The sequence below is a fragment of the Homalodisca vitripennis genome, chromosome 5, assembly GCF_021130785.1.
Source record: "Homalodisca vitripennis isolate AUS2020 chromosome 5, UT_GWSS_2.1, whole genome shotgun sequence".
Lineage (NCBI taxonomy): Eukaryota > Metazoa > Arthropoda > Insecta > Hemiptera > Cicadellidae > Homalodisca > Homalodisca vitripennis.
This window is the reverse complement of record NC_060211.1, coordinates 87244102-87265769: the sequence shown is the minus strand read 5'-3', so window position 1 is coordinate 87265769 and position 21668 is coordinate 87244102. Positions and strand designations below refer to the sequence as shown.

The 21668-nt window shown below is 34.1% G+C and overlaps 1 protein-coding gene across 1 annotated transcript in view; it reads right to left on the bottom strand.

Annotated features, from left to right (window-relative positions):
- Positions 1-212: 212 nt before the first annotated feature.
- Positions 213-21668, bottom strand: part of LOC124362472 — a 113614-nt gene continuing 92158 nt past the window's right edge. Inside the window, exons 3-6 of the mRNA XM_046817005.1 lie at positions 9640-9838; positions 6114-6263; positions 4839-5380; positions 213-3293 (exon numbers count right to left, since the gene is read on the bottom strand). Coding sequence (XP_046672961.1) covers positions 3006-3293; positions 4839-5380; positions 6114-6263; positions 9640-9838 — 1179 coding nt within the window. The 3' untranslated portion in view covers positions 213-3005. The remainder of the gene's footprint in view (positions 3294-4838; positions 5381-6113; positions 6264-9639; positions 9839-21668) is intronic.

The window sequence follows — 21668 nt, the reverse complement described above, 5'->3', positions numbered from 1 at the left end:
AGTTCCTGAAGTGAAACATTTTTGGATTTAAAGCGAGTTACTGTTTGCAAAACACTATAGCCCCATTTTGTAAGCAAAATCTGACATGAGCTGCAGGCATCTAAACTTTGTGCCTCCTGAAATAAGTCAGTAACCTTTGAGGGTTCACTTGAGGATATTTTTTGTACAAGGAAATCTTTGAGAGGAATGCAGATAAATTACTACAAAATTTATAAGTGTTTAGATATACAAATTTATTTACAATAATCATAATAAAATAAAGTACATATTAGGCATTGTCTTGTCTTGAGCAAGTTTACAAAAATAGTGAGTGGTTTAACCGTAATTCTTAAACTACAACATTTCAGGTTCGGTACAGTATTGCTTAATTATGTCATATTATGTTTTTGTTGACAAAAAAAGCTTTAATGTGCTTTGATAAAAATATGTCCTATACCTAAAAATATTAAATATGTACAGGTAAGTAAATATGCACATTGTAGTGAAATCGAATAATTTAGATATCTACATTGCAGTATGTAATTGGTTTAATCAACAGAACTCGCATATATAACTTGTACTTTTCTCATCCTATACTTAAATCTAATATAATTTATGAGCTATACACATGTTGACAATTTATTAATGAGAAAAATCTACCTAAGAGGTATCTAGAATTATAGATAACAATAAAATGTACGAGTACTAGTCTCTATACATGAATCTCATAAATTAGCTGAGTATTTTATTACATAAAATGTTCACTCTAAAAAAACTGGATTTTTGTAATTTAATCCTTTGATGAATAAACATGAATTTTTAGGAGCCAAAATAATATCTAACTAGTATTGTGTGTACATGTGCGCTTGTGTCCTAAGATAATATCTCTGTAGCTCTTTATATCCAAAATGAGAGCCAAAATGTAATTATATAGAAGTAGTAGAATATAGAACAAATCATAACATAGAGTTGTAAGGCTTTTACTGGAATCACAGATTAAAGTAAAACACTATTACTTTGTATTATAATTTTCTTTTGTAAGGCTACCTATCATTTATCTCACCAAATCTATCACTGGTTTGTGAGCCGTGACTGTAAAAAGTCACAAAACTCAAGTGTTCAGATTAGCATTGGGGCTGAAGCCTTGGAAAAAGCACATAAGAAAAATAAGCCTTGGTTGTAACAAATTAAGTGTGAGAATCAGTAACAGTTTCAACTCAAATTTCATGCAATTTTCGTACTAAAGTCATTAAAACAAATATTGAAATTATCAAGTGTTGTAATGCCATTGCCTCTGTTTAATTGAGCACATATTAAATGACCAAATTAATAATATCCTAATTACAAGCCTTGATCAGTTATAGTGTAATTAGTATATTTCAAATTCTGTTGTGGGTAGTGAGATAGAAAGTTATTGGAAAAATCATGGTGATTATATTAACTCTTTGAGACTGGCAAGACAATGAGGAAATAGTATGAATAACTGCATTAATTTAAATCAAAGTAGAAAGGCCATAAAATTCTCCAGAGACATGCTGTAGTGTTACAAAAGGAAATATAGAAGAAGGTTTTGGCCTGATAAAGGATAACTGGTATATTTCCAGGGCCGCCATTCAGCTTGTGAGATAGTAGTGAGTTTTTTGGCAAAAGCGGTGTGTTTCCTGTAGTTTTTTGAAGCTGACAAGACAAAGGAAACAACTGTGTTTAGTTAGTTGTAGAAGAACACAAGATTTTTCTGAGAACATTCTATGGTATTGCATAACGAGATATGAAAGGTTTCAGTCGGTTAATATTTGTAATTCTTCTTCCATCATATTTTAACAACTTGGTGTAATCACTAATTTTCTCAATCACATGATTATTCCATTGAACATCAATGTGGTTATCTCAGTACTTCTTTGCTAATTAGTAGAGTGAAGAGTAGGATCTAGAGGATAAGCAAGAGAAAACGTTGCTAACCAGAACTGCTGATATTGTTCCAAGTAATATTTTTTTTCACCTATTCCTTGTGTGACTATGATACAGACTGATAGAAATGTATTGTAGTTATTAGCAATTTCCTTATCTGTCGACATTTTCTCATAAAATCTACCTATCTAACCTTCTTACCTATCAATATGGCCTGTTCCTTTTATATTTTTAACTTCTGTTCCTGGATGATATTTTAAAATAAAGTAAAAATTATTTTTTATATTTTTGGAAAAATATATATTTTTAAATAATTAGGGGTGAACTAAACCAGACAGACAAAAATTGGCATTTACTAAAAGTGCCTGAAACATTCTCAAAGGTATGTGTAATTCCAAGGATATGGATGGACCATCACAATTCATTATGTATTTCTTAACATTTTAAATTAAGTATACTGTAGTAGAAACAAAAACATTTATAGCCTTTTGGTAAAAGAAAAAAGTAATAAATTGTTATAAAGAATCTTCAACATACATTGTATGAAGGAAACAGGGTTATCCGGACATTTAGCATCGTTCAGTGATACAATACAATCAGTAACATAATTGTATTGTACCACTGAATGACACAGACATAGACATAGATATTCTTTAATGCCATTAAGCATGATATGCAATAGGCAGAGTCAAATTACAATGATGGCAAAAGTCTGGAAAAATCCTGTTTTCTTCACAATTCTTCCATCGTCAAAAACAAACTTCAACCAAAGAATAAATTGTATGGAACTCTGACAAATGCTAAATTGTTTAATTTGATTCTGTCATTGTATATGCTTGATAAACAATCTAGTAGTACTAGGAAATATGTAGTTTGGGTCAGTTTTACTTATTACATATTTATTACCACCTTTGCTGGATAACAACTTGCTGTAAATTCTGATAGAAGAAAAAAAGAGGAGAGAGTTCAATCTGTCGCAATTCCACTGTAGTTGCCAATCTACATCTTTGGTTTTGCAACTATCTAGTATTATTTTACGTATTTCAAGATCTCGCTAGCCTAAGACATTTGTCATGTACAAATATATGGCTATTTATTTACAATTGTACAAATTGCCTTTACAAGAAGCCAGTGTAGAAGATCTTCTTGAGGTCTGGGACGCTTCCGCCATGGTGGCACAGGTCGCCGGTGTCCAGGTAGGAGACGTCGGCCTGATGTAGAGCTGCCACTAGTGAGTCCACGGACAGCACAGGGGCTAGACGTCGTGGTGGAGGAGGGGTAGGAGGCAACCCTAAGCGGCGACTCAGCGGGCGCACCAGGCGGGGCCGGTGGGATGGCGGGGGCTGCTGGCGGTACATAGGTCGATGCTGACGTCCCTCGTCGCTCTGGCTCTCCTCCTCATCAGTCTGGAAGTACCATGTGTTACATTTAAGGACTGATTTTGTTCCTCAGCATTATAAGGTGTCTCAAATCGATTATGAGAGAATTTAGTATTCTAGAATAGTAACTAAGCACAAAATAAACCCTTAAGAACAGTTTAAAACATGTTCATGAATTTTTAAGCACAGAGTGTACCAAAATCTGTAGGTCTGGGGTTCGATTCAGGAGTTTTTCAAATGTAAACATATATAATTTTGTACATAATTTTAAAGATGTTTGTAAGCCAAGTGCTTTGGTGGAAACACAACTTAACTGTGCTTTAACATTATTAAACGACTGCTGAAAAAATACGACTTGACACAATATGACAACATAATAAATGCAATTAATCATGAACAAAATTATTTCTATTTTGGCTTTCACGTTAAACCAACTTATTTTGATATGCAACATGATAATGTTCTCAAAGAATTCTCCCATTCTAAACCCGTTTTCAAAAAATTCAAAATTATCATATCTTTGAAAATGTAAACACAAGGAACATTATACATAATTTTGTTTGTTTTTGAAACCAAACAATTGTATTTAAACTTTTTTAGCTATAATAATATTCACTATAACAATAAAAATGTCAATTTTTACTTGTATAACAAAATGTTTAGGTAATTAAATTTTTAACCAACTTGCAAAAATGGTAAAAGAAATACTATTTGAAATAAATATTATATTTTTCTACGGTTGGTGTCATTATTTTTGCACAAAGTTTGTTGTAAAGTTTAACCACTAAGAATAAATGGACAACTAACTTACTCTAATTTATTCTTGTTTATAAATTTGCTTTATTAGTAGTAATCAACTCTTTCATTAAAATCAGCTGTTCATAACTGTAAGAATTAAAACCATTTGGCATTTATTCAAAAAGTGTTTTATTAGTAAGTATTAATTATTCAAATAATGACTTTACTTTCAAGAAATTTTCATTGTTGTATGAAAAGGTTACTCTAGATATTAACTGATTTAACTATGAAAAAATATTTTTTTTAGATGGATAGTTTATTTAAATTTAAACTGTATGTCCCATTCAAATGTCTTTAGGCTTAAACCAAATGTTTTACTACACCATATACTGTTGGCGAGAGAAAAGAAGAGACCTGGCCCGTGCCGGCGCACAGCTGTGTACTAGTGTGTTGCCGCGCGGTAATTTCAGGCACTTCGCCCCACAGCCAACCCTGCGAATTGTTTATCATAGCAATGGAACAGTGAAACAATAATGGAATTACGAAACAAGGCGCGGCAACATACTAGTAGTAGCGCCTGCAAATTTCAGATAGGCCAGAATCCAGGTCTCTTCTCTTCTCTCGCGATCAGTACTTCAATTCATTTCATGTAAGCATACAATTTTAAATACATTTTCACCTGCACCACACTACTGTCACTCACAATGACAACTTTATCGTTAAAACTATAGTTATCATATTTCTATTAAAATTTAAAACAATATTCTGTAATAAAAATCTTTCTATTTGTTTTTTTTAATAACTGTAATAGAACAGAAAGTAACTGGTGCGTACCTCTTGTCGTGTGAGTATTCTATCAATGGAGGAGCTTCTGGAGATCCGTCTGCGTATTGAGGTGCTTCGCAAACTTGCACTTTTGAATCCCACCGGTTTACCGCTCTCTCTGGGTTTCTCCTGTTGGTAGAACTCAAAGTCATCATTTGCTGCAGTGGTAGCCGAGCAGGCACTGCGGGAAGACAAGGTAGCATATATCGGCTCTTCACAGGTTTCCTCAAAATCCTCATAGTCGTCCTCCGAGTCCTGGTTCTCAAGGAAGAGGGTTTCCCGCAGCTGCTGGATATTCTGGGGAAAGGGTGGAGTGTCCTGACGGAGATCTGAGGTGCTGATGCGCTGTGTGTAGCACTGCCCTGATTCCTTGGGCTTGTGTGGCTCCGAGAACGCACTCAGCGGAGATTCTGTTTTGCGATCACAATTGATGTCTGCTACGATGATGTTCGCCCGCATCTGAGTGCCACAGTCCTCCTGGGGAACGGACCCCGTTGGACAGTAGCGCTGGGTCTGACAGTAGGACGGCAACGGCCCAGTGGTGCGGACTCCTTCAACAAGACCCAATACTGTTTAAGTATTCAATCTATTTGTTAAGGTAAAAACACAACATTTTTGAATAAAATAGCTCAATTATATTGAATAACTGTTTATTATTTATAGCCCATAAGAAAATGTTAAAAATAGTTTAACACAAAGACAAATATTGTATTTATCTCTTAATGTATATTTGTTCACAAACATTTTTTAACTTCTGTTAAATGCAATTAATAACATTGTATAAACCACAAAAAATAGTCTGGTTCTGATAAAATTTGACATTCAAGTTTATGAATATCTTCAAGGATACTGTGTATTTTGAAAGATATGTTTTATGTATGATTTTAAAAAGTAATAAGTCATAATTGTCATATAAAAATATTTTTGGTCTAGAAAATCACACTTTTATAATACGTTTAAAATCTTTACTATTGTTATACCCAATACATGCTTAACACATTGACTGCAGTGATAACTGCTTACTACAAGTCCGGTGGTCCTAAAGTCAGTACATGACAGATATCACAGTGAGGATGTTAAAATGGGTATAAAACAAAAATATATAAAAAATCTTTAAAATTATTTTTGGGTGAGGGGGAATTACAGAGATTTAAAACTAAGTTTTCAAAACCCTCTGGTAGTGCTTACAATGTCTAGTGTGCAAGGAAGAAAATGACTGTCATATGTTGGTACTTTTATTTTCACTCATGAATTTTAAATAGTCAGCTAATCTTCTAGCAATACCTTTAGTCCTGCGATAATTGTGGATGATGGGGATCCTGCCGTCCAGGCTAGTGAACAGGGAGCCGTTAGTGATGGGAAAGCGTACAGTCTCCATGGGTCTCTGTGTCTCCAACAGGCAGTTGTTGAATGGCCGGAACTTGCCATGCAGACCTGACGGGCCAGGAATACACCAGAATAAAAGTCTTGCATTGACTGATTTATGTAACAATATTGTGCCATCAGTCAAAATAAAACTGAGAAACTCATGTCAGCCTGTGAAATTGATTTGGAAATCAAAACCTCGCCTGACTTGGGGTAATTTACAGCGGCAAGACTTATTTTCCAATCAAGGAGACAATAGTGCTATATGTATTTTATAAAACTGTAACATTGTTACTTTTGTTAATGTTAATGCCTAATTAATATTAAAAATCTTCCTGTTTACATATCGTCATTAATATTTGGTAATAGTTTATTAGTTGTATTATAGATTTTATAAGTAACTAGCTGTGTCTTGTGCCTTCGCACACTTTTGTAAACTTTGCCCATATATGAGCACTTCTGGTTCAAGTAAATAATATTTTCAACGCTGATGTAGAGTTTGTCTTGTAGCCACGATCAAGAAAATCTGTCTGTGTTTATAGCCATTGTACACGTACATGTATTTTATTATAAAGTGGTCTAACACTCAAGTTTTAAGTTCAACCAGAAATATATTTCAAAGACAAAGATACATTATACTTAGCGCCTTCAAATAGTGTTTGGCTATTTAATGCATGTAACTGCTTCGTAATTGCAGTTTATAATGTGTAGGTACTTTGAAAATTACATATAAATACAAATTCATAATGATCGGTCAACTAGTTTACAATTCTATAAAGGACATACAGACAAACACTCATTTTTATATATATATATATATATATATATATATATATATATATATATATATATATATATATATATATATATATATAGACAACTATAAATTTTTTATTTTTAAAAATTGAGTAGTAGTTGTACAGCTGTTACATAACTGTTGTGTGGTATTTCTATAAACAAATGCGGTCCTATTCTTTTTAACACGTATTTTGGTAATTACTCAAGAATTATAAAATATTCCGAACAACTAATATTTTTGAGTGTGATTTAATCTAACTCCTAAATTACACAAAACAGGAAGTTGTTTTATTGTCAGTGAAATAAGTGTGTTTACCAGGGCCAGCCACTATCAGGCCACACTTCTTGTCTCTCTTGCCCAAGACTCCCATCCTGGTATTTCGAGAAGGGAGGCAGATCAGACTGCTTTTAAATTTACCATTTCTACTGTGAAATGCACAGAATTGTAATTTTGCATGGATAAAATTGTCTTCCTGTGATCTTATTCAGTGCTTAAATACAATAAAAATTATTTACAAGTAAAACTGGAGACCGTTTGAACACAAAATTTCACACACTAATTAAACAGCAAAAATACATAAAAGTAGCACGGAAATTTGGCACCAATGTCATTAGCACTCAGTGATGTATAATTATGAAAATCCTTAAATATTTTTACTGTTTACTGTTTTTGTACATCCATATTAATACATCATATAACATCGATCCTTAATACATTTGTATAGAATTACTGTTCACTTGTATAAAAAGTACAATCTATATTTTCAGTACCTTTTGACAGATTTATATAAAACCAAAAACCAATCATACTTGTGTTACTGATCTTTGATAAAACATACATAAAGTTTTGTCACTCTTTTGGGACTAGTTTTTATATTTCTTAGCTTGATTTGTATCAGTTTCCATAAAATTTGACAGTAAATTTTTAAAATGTCATTTAAAAAATGGATGCTATCTGAAAATACTTTTTAAAAAACACTTGTAGTAAGTAGTAATAGTTGTACCAAATTACTGGTTGCACAAATTTAAATTCAAATCAATTAAATAATTGGTTCTCTTATATACTAAAGGGGTGTTATTTGTCTAGCAATGAAAACTAAAATCAACATTGTTAACCACTCCAAAGAGTTATACAAATCATTATAAAAGTGGTTACTATTAATTCTTTACACAATAAAGCTATAAAACTAAAATAAAACTTTAACACTTTCAAAAAATAACTAAAAAGAGTCCTTTTCAAAATTACCCTTTCTAATATTTAATAACTTTTGTAACATCACCCCAAACCTGAAAACAAGAGGAACACAATTAGTGATCAGATATAAATGATTTAAATTCTGAATTAAATTTCTTACTGTTGCATGGCTTACAAATCAATAACATTTGAGTACAAATTTAAATTCTGATAATAGGCAGTCAGAAAATAGGAAAGTAAGGAAGCAACTTAGGGATGATAAAAATCCAATTGGAGAAGTAGTGTAGAGAGGGTAAGTAATGTAGGGAGACTCTAGCTTGCATGTGCCCTCAACAGTTCAAATTTAGCAGCTGGACAAATTTGTACTTGGATTAAGAAAAACGGATTGACACACAGAGAGGAGGTAGGGTACAACCAGAAGGTAACGGAAAGGTGCAAGTTGGTTTGACTGATATTCAGGCAGTCGAATCAGCTGAAGCAGCCCTGTTTGCCTCAAGTCCATGCAACACAAGTCCACTGCCTGTCTGTCTGTCTGCTTCACTGGACAATTACGAGAAATGTCCGACTGTTTAATAAACTATTCATCATCAAATAAAAGCCTAATTATATGACTTCCTTTCGACCGACCACTCAGACACCAACAGTTTATGTTATTATAGTACATTAATTAAAACCAAACCATTATAAATTAGGACCTAACTAAAATATACGTATAATAATATGAAACGTTGGTCACATAAGCCCAAGTACCAAAACTGCATAAAGTGAGCTGAACATAAACAGATAAAGCTGTGTGTATTATATAAAGTGGGCATAGTTAGTCAGTGATATACCCTTGGCAAAACAATATACAGTGAGCAGAATTGTCAGGAGTACATAGAACTACATGCCAGACGTCCCAAAGTCTCTCTCCCTTCCTCTGATTAACTTGTGAACAGAAATGTATCAACCAAAACCAATATCCATGGTAGGATCATTATAAGACTAAAAATCATGGTTTTAGGGATATATAAGAACTACAACTCGCCTAAATGGAAAATTGGAGAGTACGTTAAAATACAGTTTAAATATAAACTCCCTTCCAGTTACATATAGGTTAAAAGGCCCTTGTAAAATAAGAACAATGCCACAAACCAGAGGTCTCTATCTCAATCCAGAATAAATTGGCGGTATGCCAAAGTTTTTATTTTAAAAATACACTAAAATGCAAGGGCCTTTAAAATGAGATGTCACTTTATAGTGGCTTGCATTTGAAAATTGTTAACTACCCATCCCCGTTTTAGGGTTGGGGTTTGTAGTTCCCATATATCCATGATTTTCAGACTTATAACGATCTCCTCATATATATTTCTATTAAAAAAAATGGGGGGGACGGAAGACTTTTGGCACACCTGGTTTACTAAACTAGAGTACTTGATAAAAGAGTAGTGATGAAAGGAGGTGTAATGTCACCTTGAGGAGGTTTTGTCATGTCGGAGGGCCTTCGTCGCGAGTAGATGGTGGCGACTCGGCGAACAAAAGCCTTGTCAGTCATGGCTAAGATAACGGGCAGCAGGACACCTTCCAGCAGACCGGTCCACAGCGGGATCGACGTGACCGGCCAATGGGCGGGGATCACCTGAGGTAGGAAACTCTCTGCCATCGTCAGCCCCTGAGGACAACACAGAGATATTACTACACGGCTGTAAGGATTCAACGTATTTAAACTGTGTCCTTGTATGCCATGATCTTCTGTGTCATTCAGTCACGAATGTTGTAGTGTAACCTAATTGATTATCTATTATCAATTTAAAAGACACATACTATATACACTGTAAGGCGAGTATGATAAGTTAATGAAAATAATTTGTGACAGGTCATTGTTACTAGCCAGGATTAAGTGGCCTTTTACAAGTGGAATTAATTAATTATCTTAATAACTCAGTAACCAAATAAATGTGCAAATAACCCGAACACAGGGATTGCGGTCTTGGCTATGAAAATCCTTATTTTAGTGCTAAATTCCCTCTCTTTACCACCCAAGGTTGCTTGGACCTTTATAGGACACCACTGCAAAAATCAGGTGACAGAAAACACGTTCCCAAAACACATTGGCGTCATAAAAAATGAAGGAACACGCCATCAGTCTTCAGTCATTAACAATAGATGGATTCTGCAATTGTTGGGACAACAGATGTAGATGTACATCAGATGTGTTTTGCATGTAGGTGTACAATGTAACTTTCACATTATAGACCTGCTACAGAACAGTGGAGTATTCATTGGCTGTTCTTAATTTTCGTGTACAACGCGTAACTTGTACTACCGACGATGGCGATTCCCAGAGTTGGGAATATATATCTCCCAATAGGCTATCAGGTGGGAGAGTGGGCATCAAACACAATCCGCCAGAAACATATGACCTGGCACGCGTCCCAACTGTAGTGAAAGCAAATCCGGAATGGAATTTTAGCCAAAATAAGTACCGTCGGTAACCGAGACACGATCTCTTACCAGGAACTGACAAAGCGGGATGAAACTGGCTGGTTAGAGTTATTTTATTCTTAGGTTAGAGATCAGATATGATCAGGAATGAGATCTTTCCTTAAAAAAAAGAAAAATCTGCACCTATTAAAAATTGAGCTTTTGAATGATCAATATTGTTAAACGTACTACCTTCAATATTCAAACACTTTTACATTTTAGACAAAAACAAAAATGCAAGGTTACAAAATAAATGTGTTATTTTTTAACCCAACTGCTTTAATTTCTTCATCTTACAGACCGTCGATATCACGAGGAAACGTTTAATTATTTTAGCAACAAATATCGTAAACTATGGTAGAAAGGTTTAATTCAATGCAAATGTACAGTGCGACAGCTTGGGTTGGGAAGGTTCCCTAATTCTTCATAGGCCAATGTTCATCGGACAAAGTATAATGCTGTGTTGGAAAAATTAAAAACACGACAATATTATTGGCGATTTTAATATTTATAAGACATATTAAATAACATCAAGAATATCAACTCCTGCAACCCAGTTCCACAGAGTTGCCAAAAAGATCAAGTGCTTACATTTTAAAGACGACCAGTTTCAACATTGAACATATAAATGAACAGTACCAATCACACTAATAAGTACATTAGTAAAGTGCAAAAATATTGGCTATCACCCAGCCAAATCCCATGGAGTGACATACACCATAATCGAACTCATTGTTCCTTATATATAAATGAAGCTTCGTGCAAAATTTCGTCTATAGGTCAGTTCGTTTTCGAGATATCGTATGGACAGACCTACAGACAAATACACAGACGGTAATGAAATTTCTAGCCCCTCGAGTGATAGGTATCGCGTACGCTCAGCCAATTATTGACATGTAATAACAGTAACAAACACCAGTAGTTACATAGAGGTCGAAGGTTGGTGCTCACAGTGTGCAAAATTCTCACAATTCATTGTCACAAGCCTCTCTTTCCACGCCTACATTTGAGTAGCTACAACAGTGTTGTGAATACTTTACCTGAAGGCACAGATTCTCTAAACCCCAAGGGTATTTAGCTCCTAAAGAAGATCACAAACTTATATGTGTCACACATTAAGATCGACCTGATGTGTATTACTTAGCGAGAGAGTCTGGACAAGATCCAAGAAATTTCTAGGACGGCGTTAAACATCGATTCGAACGCAAATCGAGGTTCAGTTGAGCGTCAGAACCGGTAATTATCGACAGTTAAAGCAGTAAACAGGTGTGTCACCGGTAATTCTGCGTGGTTACGACGCACCGGCGCGACGCGGCGGGCGACCGGTGACCGGTGAGGTATTGGGAATAGTGGTCCCACAACAACGGCACGAGGTAGAAAGCTACGGGACAATCTAAGCGTGCCGGGGCAATTACATGGGGACGTGGACATGAACGCAGTAGGCTAGAGTTGATGACAGCATGATAATATAGGACCTGACAAGATCCCTATTTGGTACGGTGGGATGAGAGGCGGGAACAATCGTTTCTCTTCAAATCCAATCCTTTTTCGCATTTTTCCATACAGGGCTGTTTGAAGAGGATCTTATCAGACAGAATAAGAGGAAGAGTCGGTACTGTGCAAAAACAACGTTACTGAGAAAACGTGTACGGAGGGCCAACCCTAAGTAGTACATAGTATTCTAGCTAGATAACATCATTCATAATAAAATGTGGACGTTATGTTTGATAATAAAGTAATAAACGTAAGTGAGATTGTTAAACTATTTGGGTACAAACATAACCACGCATCTATGGTTAACAGATCATGGCACATGCCTGCCAGAAGGCTTTGGAAATACATAGAGACTTGTACATAAATAAAACTATGATTGCCAGACACTGAAAAACTAAAACGTGCAAGCTATAATTCTGTACATGTTTTATTATTGCTTCCTCGCGTATGGCACTTACATCGATGGAGGGTATAACTAATAAATCGTAAACTCAAGCTAAAAATTCAGTCGCCCATTTTAATTATAATTTAAGAAGAAAAGCCTTGGAACTGCACACATAGATTCTGCTAATTCTGTGTGAGTAGAAATCATGTGTACGGATCAGAAGTGCTGCCATATGTTGGTCCTGGGAGAGTCGCATTACGTGTCTGATAGCCTGGAACTCAGGAGAGAGTTCGCTCTTCGTGACACGCGACCAGCTCAACTTTCCTAAGGTGAAGCTGGGTATTTACAGAAACCCGTCATAAAAGAACTTAAGGTGGCACTTATAAATTAAGGTTTGTAAAAAGTATGTACTGTCATGTAGATTAAACATTATTATCGTACTCGTGTGATTTGAGAAGTGTCTTGTGTCTTGTTTCTTATACATAACAGGTCCTAAACCACCCGCAATAATTTATAAATATATACATATATATTTATAAATTATATATATAATGAAACAATTAATATTTATAATACATTGCATATGAGAGCTAACTTGTGTATTTTTACTCAAAATGTTATAAATCTACCTCACCGAAAAGTTGCGTCAAACTTGGAGTGGCCAAGACTTACTTGTGAAACTATTGTTCAATTAATAAACGAATGAATGGAGTTAAAACTATAAATTAGTATAATTTACTTGTACAATGTAGCCATGATCAATGGCGAGAATTGTCATACTAAACAGATGTGCTCGTAGAACACAAATGAATTTTTATATATTTATTATGTTACTTGGTAGTTGAATTTGAAGCGATGCAACATGGAAATATTAACAATCATCTAAAGTTTTTCGGTTAAAACAGTGTCAGTTATAACGTTGTGATTTCTCGCTGTGCAGAACCATTTTAATTGGTGTTGAACTAAAGCTGGCAGAGCCAGTAGTACAAATTAGTTTGTGAAGGTAAGTGAGGGATGAAGTGAGATGTATCGTGTTTGGTTATACTGATCGATGATTCCCATATTATGATGATTAGTTGAGCATCGGTCAATCTCAATACAACCCCACCCCTTTTTTTACCGTTTCTTTGCTGCGTGAATTGTTGGCTCTACCATTTTTAGTTTAACTGTTGACAAAAAAATGGTACTGAATGGCCAAAATGCGAAGTGACGACGAGGCAGAAATATCTCAATATTTTATTTTTATTAGCAATTTTTCAAGTTGGTATAAGCCGAAAATATTAGATGATAGTAACTTACAACTCCTGCCACGTAAATCTAAAACCTAAGTTGCAGGGCTGCTAATTTGGTTCCTGTCGAAAGGTTAAATTGAGGTATTTTCTTCTCTGTAGACCTGTAGTTGGGACAGACAAGGTGCTAGTACTTTTACAGCAATTAAATGTATTGACATTTCGATTCAACTATACCAGCGTTATAAATAAAGATATTGTAGTCTATCGATTCGGCATTGTTAAACCTTTAACAATGAGACTTAAGAATTATAAGAATACTATACAGGAATAATTGGTCAAATTAAGTTATGTCTAAATTTGAACGGGCTTTTGCTGTGTACAGCATATGCCACATGCAGTGAGCGCGGTGGCTGTTGTGATAGTATAAGGCAAATATAAATATTATTGAAGCCAATTTAAATAGTGCATTTATCAATTTTATGATTCATAGTTAAAAGTCTGTGATCCGTAATTAATCAAGAATGATAAGTAAATCGGTAATAATTGAAAATTCCAATTTCATAGGTTACCTTGGTACTGGGTAGTTTGGTCTTACTTACATAAAATAAGCCACTATGCTTTCTCATTTTTTATATATTTTATCTTTTAATATATTTCTACCGCTTTTAGCTTACTGTTGTAGATATTTCCTCCGTGTTACGAAATAGCAAGGAAGACTGACTACTCAAGTCGCACGGACGAAATGTGCGCTATGAAACTGTACAGTTCTCTCGGTAATTGGTTAATTTACTAGACTCAAGTGGTCAGATCCACGGAGGGGGGGGGGTCCGTCATCACCATCGTTGTCGATGCCCGTATCTTGGCTCTCACCGAGCAGCAGTCACGGAGACCTCTGCTCTCTGTCACAGATTTTATGACTGTAACATGAATAATCAATACAGTGTTGACTCAGTGACTTATCAACCTTTTGTTAAACTTTGTTGAGCTTTTGTCATGTTACCATTTGTAACATTCTGTTATCAAAAACCGTGTCATTAGTAACTCCATTTTATGTTATGAATAATGCTAAAATTGTGTATTTGCATGACAAATTGGATACAATGGACGATTTTAAAAGATACTATTGCCACGCTTTAAAGAAATATTATATTGCACTTGTCTTAACAAATATGTATTTGTCAAAGATTCAAAACACTTGAGCAATTTCCTATGTTACGATTCTGAATTGTTCGTAAAAGTAATTTTTGTACTTCTCATAGAGTGTTACACAAAATGGCTTTATAAGTTATGAATGGTTTAGTTACAAACGCGAAACTCTAAGGATAAAAATAATACATAACAACAATCTACGTTTAGTACTACCTGTGACACTTTTTCATCTAGAAAGGAAGACGTCCCTCGAAGAATACGTGGGAAACTTTTAACAATTGCAATGATAAATAAATGTAAAATTTAGACAACTTTAAAATGTTCTGCCATTTCTTGAATTTTACTGTTGGATTCCAAATAGACCGTATAATTTTATAAATTAGATTATTTGGCAAGACCACTTAAAACGACCCGTTAATAATTGAAAAGAAAACTAAAGAATAATAAACCTAAGCGGAGTTTCCTTAAAAATTAGTCTTTTATCCCCCAGAGTTCCCATTCATTAAATGCTGTGTGAACTTATTTTTAGGAAACTCGTCTATCACACATCATAGTTAGCTTTATCAAAAATTAATTGTATAGTCCATTCCGAAGATCTTCATTGAAACATTTAGTATCAAATATCAAAAAATGTTAATGACAGTATTTTTTTTCGAAACATGTTTCACATTATTGAACTCATTGTCTCTTAACATTATGTATATAAAATAACATAAATGTACCTTGCATTTTATTTTATTCAACATTTTCCACCGGCTTCTTATGGTACGTCCCGATGAGAAAAACTGGAGTTTCCGATGATATAGTTCATATTTAAAGTGTTATTTTTGTGCTTTATCCCACTCAAAGATTACAGAACTATTCCAAACATTTTTTAATAAACATATGTTTACGAAATGCTTCGTGATTAAGGATGAGGATATTTACTTTAGGTCGTTAATAAATATTAAGCAACAATTATAATTTTTACGAATTATTTAAAACGATCTTCATTATAAGTCTGAATTAAATTGAAACTCTAAAGCACTACAGTAATAATGTTAAGAAATGTATTATTTTACTAGTATACTAGGAGATTGTATTTTTTCTAATATTTCTAAAGAAATCGTCTGTTTCCACAATTCTATTTATGGACAACGCTGAAGCGTGAATTTCTTTAATATTCAGATCACCCAGGGGAAGATATAAACGATTAAGTTCCACTGACGCATAACAGTCTCCCCCTACCTCCATCATCTTGCTAAAACGACATTTCACACTGTGTCAAACCTAACCACTTTATTTATAGCTTCGGAATCAAAATTTATATTATATCAAAATATATGTTATTGAAAGTTTTATTCGATTTATCACTTCAATTCTGTACCTCATACTCTACATTCGACACCGTATTACGAAACCAGTGATAGAATTGTAATGAACAATTTACCAACCAATATACTAATTTAAAAACTTCTTCATACGTACAAATTAAAGTTTCCCGGCGATGGCGTTTACGCGATATTTTGGGTGGACGAAGGACGGAGGGGGGGGGGCGGAAAACCTGGGTGGCTGGGTCTGCGGCAATGCTGGGTATGTAACATCTGGACATCGTCTATGCGTTGTGGAGAAGTTTGCCGCAGCTTTTTGGAGGTTTTATTCTAAAGCATTCTTTTGGGCCCGACCTTACACTTGTTTTCATACTTAAAGCATGTCCTGATATAATTCTAAAGAAACTGTATCATTTATTTAAAAAGCAATTCCCAAACATTTGAACAAGTTACTGGGTTCTTTGTTTAAAGTTTGTTATTAACGATGGAAGGGTTGAAAGGATAACAGGATTTGGGACATTTGCTATCGTAATAGGTTATAAAAGGTATAACACAACGTTTCGAGGATTGGAGTCTTCGTCAGGTGGGGGAGAAATTAATACATACCAAAATAACAAACAGAAGGAAGTAAAGAACGGAAAGGAAGGCTTCAAACATACCCAAAAGCTGCTTGAAGTTCAGTCCATGCGTTGTCACTGCACATGATGTAAGTCCCGAGCACAAATCACAAGTACGAGGATAACAATCATCAGTGCTAGTGTATGTTTTATTTTAGTATGTATTGGTTCCTCCCCCACCTGAGAAAGAGGATAGATTCCAATCCTCGAAACGTTGTGTTACACCTGTTATAACCTATAACTATGGCAAATATCCGAAATCCTGTTATCCTTTCAAATTACTGGAATTACAGTATTTTTTAAGAAAGAGAACTCATTAGCCATTTCTAAGTATGTGACAGATTGTGATTTAGGTTTATAAACTATGTCTTACCTCATGCAAAATACTACCTACATAAATCGTAAGTAAGATGCCAAGTCAGTTTGTTCCGTAGAACTTAAAGATTTTAAACTTTTCAATTCACTTGGATAGACAAAACGTTTAATTTATCATGATTTATACGAATTTTATAATCTATAATCTTTACTAAATGAACTACTAGCAATATGCTATAAACTGAACTGACTTTTAAACTTCCAAAGTCCTAACGTGACTCAGTGTTTCGTGAATCGTGTTTATTACAGGATCAGGTGTTCCACAAGGAACTAGTTTGAACACTATTATTTAATATATTAATATAATATACCTACTCTATGTTCATTAACTAAATATTAGTTTAGGCAGATGATATAACGGAATATACCATACCTTCAGTAACAATGGAAGAATTATATAATACTGTGTTTACAAGATTATAAACTGTATATTTCATTGGTGCTGAAGTAGTTTTTAAAATTATTTCGACATTCGTATAACTGCTGAAATAAATGTGTGAAAATAAAACCACGTGTATTCTGGTGTAGAGCCACACGATATACGTGTATATTCGTGACTCCTATCTTTCTAGAGAGGATAACTTTCGTGTTCTGAGTATATTGATGATAAATAGCTCGTAATGTAAGTACCGGAGTAGGCAGTGTGTAGAAAACGTGCACCATTACGCATAAAAAGATTATTATTAATGATGCCACACATTCATGGATATTGAAATTATAGAGAAAAATGCAAACAAAATTTGACGAAAATGTTGTTTTCATGTAGTTTAGGAATACAATTAACAATATGTGATTAAAAAATATAGTTTTCATTTACAATATTTCCATGGTGATAAGTAACGCAATACGCAATAGTTTTAATATCAACTTCACGTATGTAATATGTATGTATAACAGTCTCTATGCCAGAACGAAATGGTAATCTCAAACAAATGAGTGACTAAGTCACCCAGAAATTGTATTTATCTTCACACGATGAAAGAAAACAATAAATAATAGTGTATCATTTTCTATTGTATAAATAATTTACTTTCCCTTCTAAGCCGTATATCGAATTCATTGTTGACATATGCAATAGACGTTTATAATGGACATCGTAGAAAACATTATTATATCTACCTGTATGTCTGTCAGTACATAAATGAGAACTGTAGTGTCCATTGATGATTTCAGTCTAAATTTTATATCTGAATAATATGTTTGAATAATTCCATTAATTTAATGTTCAGATGGGTAAAGTAGTCTAGAAAGTCTAGAAAATCTTAAAAACATGCTTGTTGCTCTTTTAAATCATGTACCCTATTGCTGTTACAGTAAAACAAAATTATTTATGGTGAATGACTTAATCTTATGAGAATTAACCAAATAGATCGCCATTTTGAACAGGAGTAACACAGAGGTGTAGTTTTAATAACTCTAGTAATATCCTTGGAATAAGGTACCTATCATAATAGGATTGCATTTCAAAATTCTGAGTTTCCTCCCGATCTCATGTATTTTTGAAAGTTGTAAAATCTCACCACTCACTAACAGAATCAAATTATGCCATATTTGGGTAATTTGGGTAAATTTTTCTACCACCACTCAAAAGCACTTCATTTACATAGTAAATATAATTTTATATTTCTTAGAAGAAAACAGTGATACGAGAAAATTCAATATATCAAATACGGTTACGATTATCCGTAGAAAAATGGCAACGATTACAATCTTTTCAATTTTAGTGAAAACCATAATACATACACATTATACCGTATTCAGAAAGGTCTAGTTAGAAAGGTGCCACGAAATTCAATTCGGGCCTAAACATGGATAGCTTCTCCTGAGTTTCTCTCTAATCATGAACATCACTAGATATGGTATCTCCTAGCGAAGGGTGTGGTGAAACAGCCGTATAATTCTACAGATTGTATAATGTCTACTATCAGTGGCCGTGGATCTGATAAGCCGGGGCCTTGGCATTGCGCCCACAGAGAGCAGTACCTCAGGCTGATTTTCCATATTATAAGCTGTCTCCAGCGAGAAATCTAGTATTGTGTTGGCGTTGAACATCTGGTATGTCGAGACTTCTCTAAGGCAAAACCATAATAATCTTGTAATTGAAGAATACGATTATGGGCGGAACGTTAAATGAAACCTCTCCTGCACAGTTTTTGATAAACTCAGTCGGATTTCTGTCTGGTCGGATTGCGTGTGTAGTGTAGTAAGCACGACAAGTTGATCTATAGCTTTGATCTAACGAGTTGATCTATAGAGTTGAAATTTGGTGTGACACTCACCTTATACTATCTCTACATCGCTATTAAAAAAAAGATAGATATCGGGTTTTTGGCAGTTCTGATTTCTGTAGTCAACAATTGACATTCATTACGTTGCTATTGTGGTACCTATTATTGGTAACCATGTTGGCAAATGACAACGAGAAAAAATAATTGGAAAACTTGCTTATTATGACAAATATGGAAATTTTCAATAACAAATAAACATGGGATGTAATAATTGTTTTGTTGAATTTTTTGTTTTTGTACAAACTTTGAAAATTTTCATTTAAACGCAATGTCACATGCTACAACCTCGTGAATGTTAAAAGGCCTTTACATTTTGTTATGTTGGCTGGGATTACTGATTAAAAATAGGATGCACTGGACATGGATCTTATGTATTGTTCAACAGTTTCTGTAATTTACTTTCTTGTCTGCCTGTTTAGAATACTTTATCGTTTTTGTCTAATCTTCAAATTTAAAATTTGAAACATAGCGTAAAAATGGATAACAATGTGATAATAACATTTATGTGCCTTTTTAGTACAGTACTATTTTATAAAATTTGAAACTAGGCTTATGACAGAAACAAATTCGTAATATTTTAAATATATTTTGGAGTAGCCAACACGTTGTTTAATGACAGGAGCGTTTAGCGTAGTCTCTTCCAATAGACGACGAAAATAGAATTCTATATAATAAGTATGAACGTCTGAATAAACTATATCTTTTGAATGAGGTAACTTGGAGGATCGACATTTATTTGAAAGTTTACCTCTATATCGAATTTAAACTTCGGTGCATTGGGAGTCACTTTCTGGGCCAGCGATGGGGCAGACGCTAAGTATCCCAAGATGAACCGAAGTCTAGCATGCGTTTAATCTTACAAGTATTTTATATGATTCTATGTGACGTATATAAATACAATAACTAATAACTATAATTATATACAAAGACTAACAATCTTAGGGTTGAACATTTTCATTCATGGCTTTCCGCATTATTATCTCAAGAACAAACTGCTCTATATAGTTTAAATTTTGTATGGAGCTTCATTTCTATATAGGCAACATTAAGTTTGATGATCGTGAATGTCACTCCATATGATTTTATGGAGAGTTAAAGGGTATTTTTACATTGGTCTTGTATGGCAAATATAAAATCTTAGAGTAAAAAATTGCAAGCAAACAGAATACAGTAATTTTAAATCGTAACATGTGATATAGTAATACATGTAATGAGTAAGTTGTTAGATTGGTCGGTAAGATTTTCGTTACCAGTCCAGGACCCAAGAGCCATTTAGCATTATACTGAATAAGCACACACCCTGGATTTTCTTTAATCAACAGATCTCATTTCCCCTACAAAAGTAGTTGATAGCCGTACTAGTTTGGGTTGAGGCCAAAATGATGGGAAAAACGGTTAAAAACATAAAAAGATATTTTTCTCAGATCATATTTTTTAGTTTTTCACGCTTAAAACCAATCATCCGAGACGCAAATAAATGTTCAATTAGCGACAACTAACCATGTACAGACCCTTAAAAGCAACTTTCAGTTTCTTTATCTAGTCTTTTGTCTGTGATAAAACTATAATTCACGTCTGGCAGTTGTTATTACGTGTATTATTGCGTGTATTACGTGTATCATCAGAGTCGTGTAAAATTGCCTTCAGGGAGCTTGGATTTCTAACCTTACCCGGCCTCTATATTCTCGACGTTACCCTGTACTGCCGATTCAAATGTGAACTGGTTCAGGGCAGGGACGTCCATCAGTACGAGACCAGAGGCAGGAACAATTTCAGGATAGAACAGCATAGAACGGCTATGTTCGAACACTTGCCATCTCAAATGGGTGTCAAGTTAATCAATAAGCTCCCTGGAGATCTCAAACGAATTAATGAACCCAAACAATTCAAATCTCGATTAAGACACTTTTTGTTGTCAAAGGCATTTTACTCCGTTGATGAGTTTACGATAGGCCGCTGGGATGAAAATTAATATTTTATTATTATTATTCTATTTATCCTTTTCTTATATCCAAAACAAGAAAATACAATATATTGTTAGGTTCACACATGAGTATGTGGAATTAACTGTTCCTATGATAAGATAGGTTTTAGCTTATAGATTTTTAAATCAAAATGTTGAAATGATGCTTGCAATGCAATTTTGTTAATTGTTTTACTGTAATAAA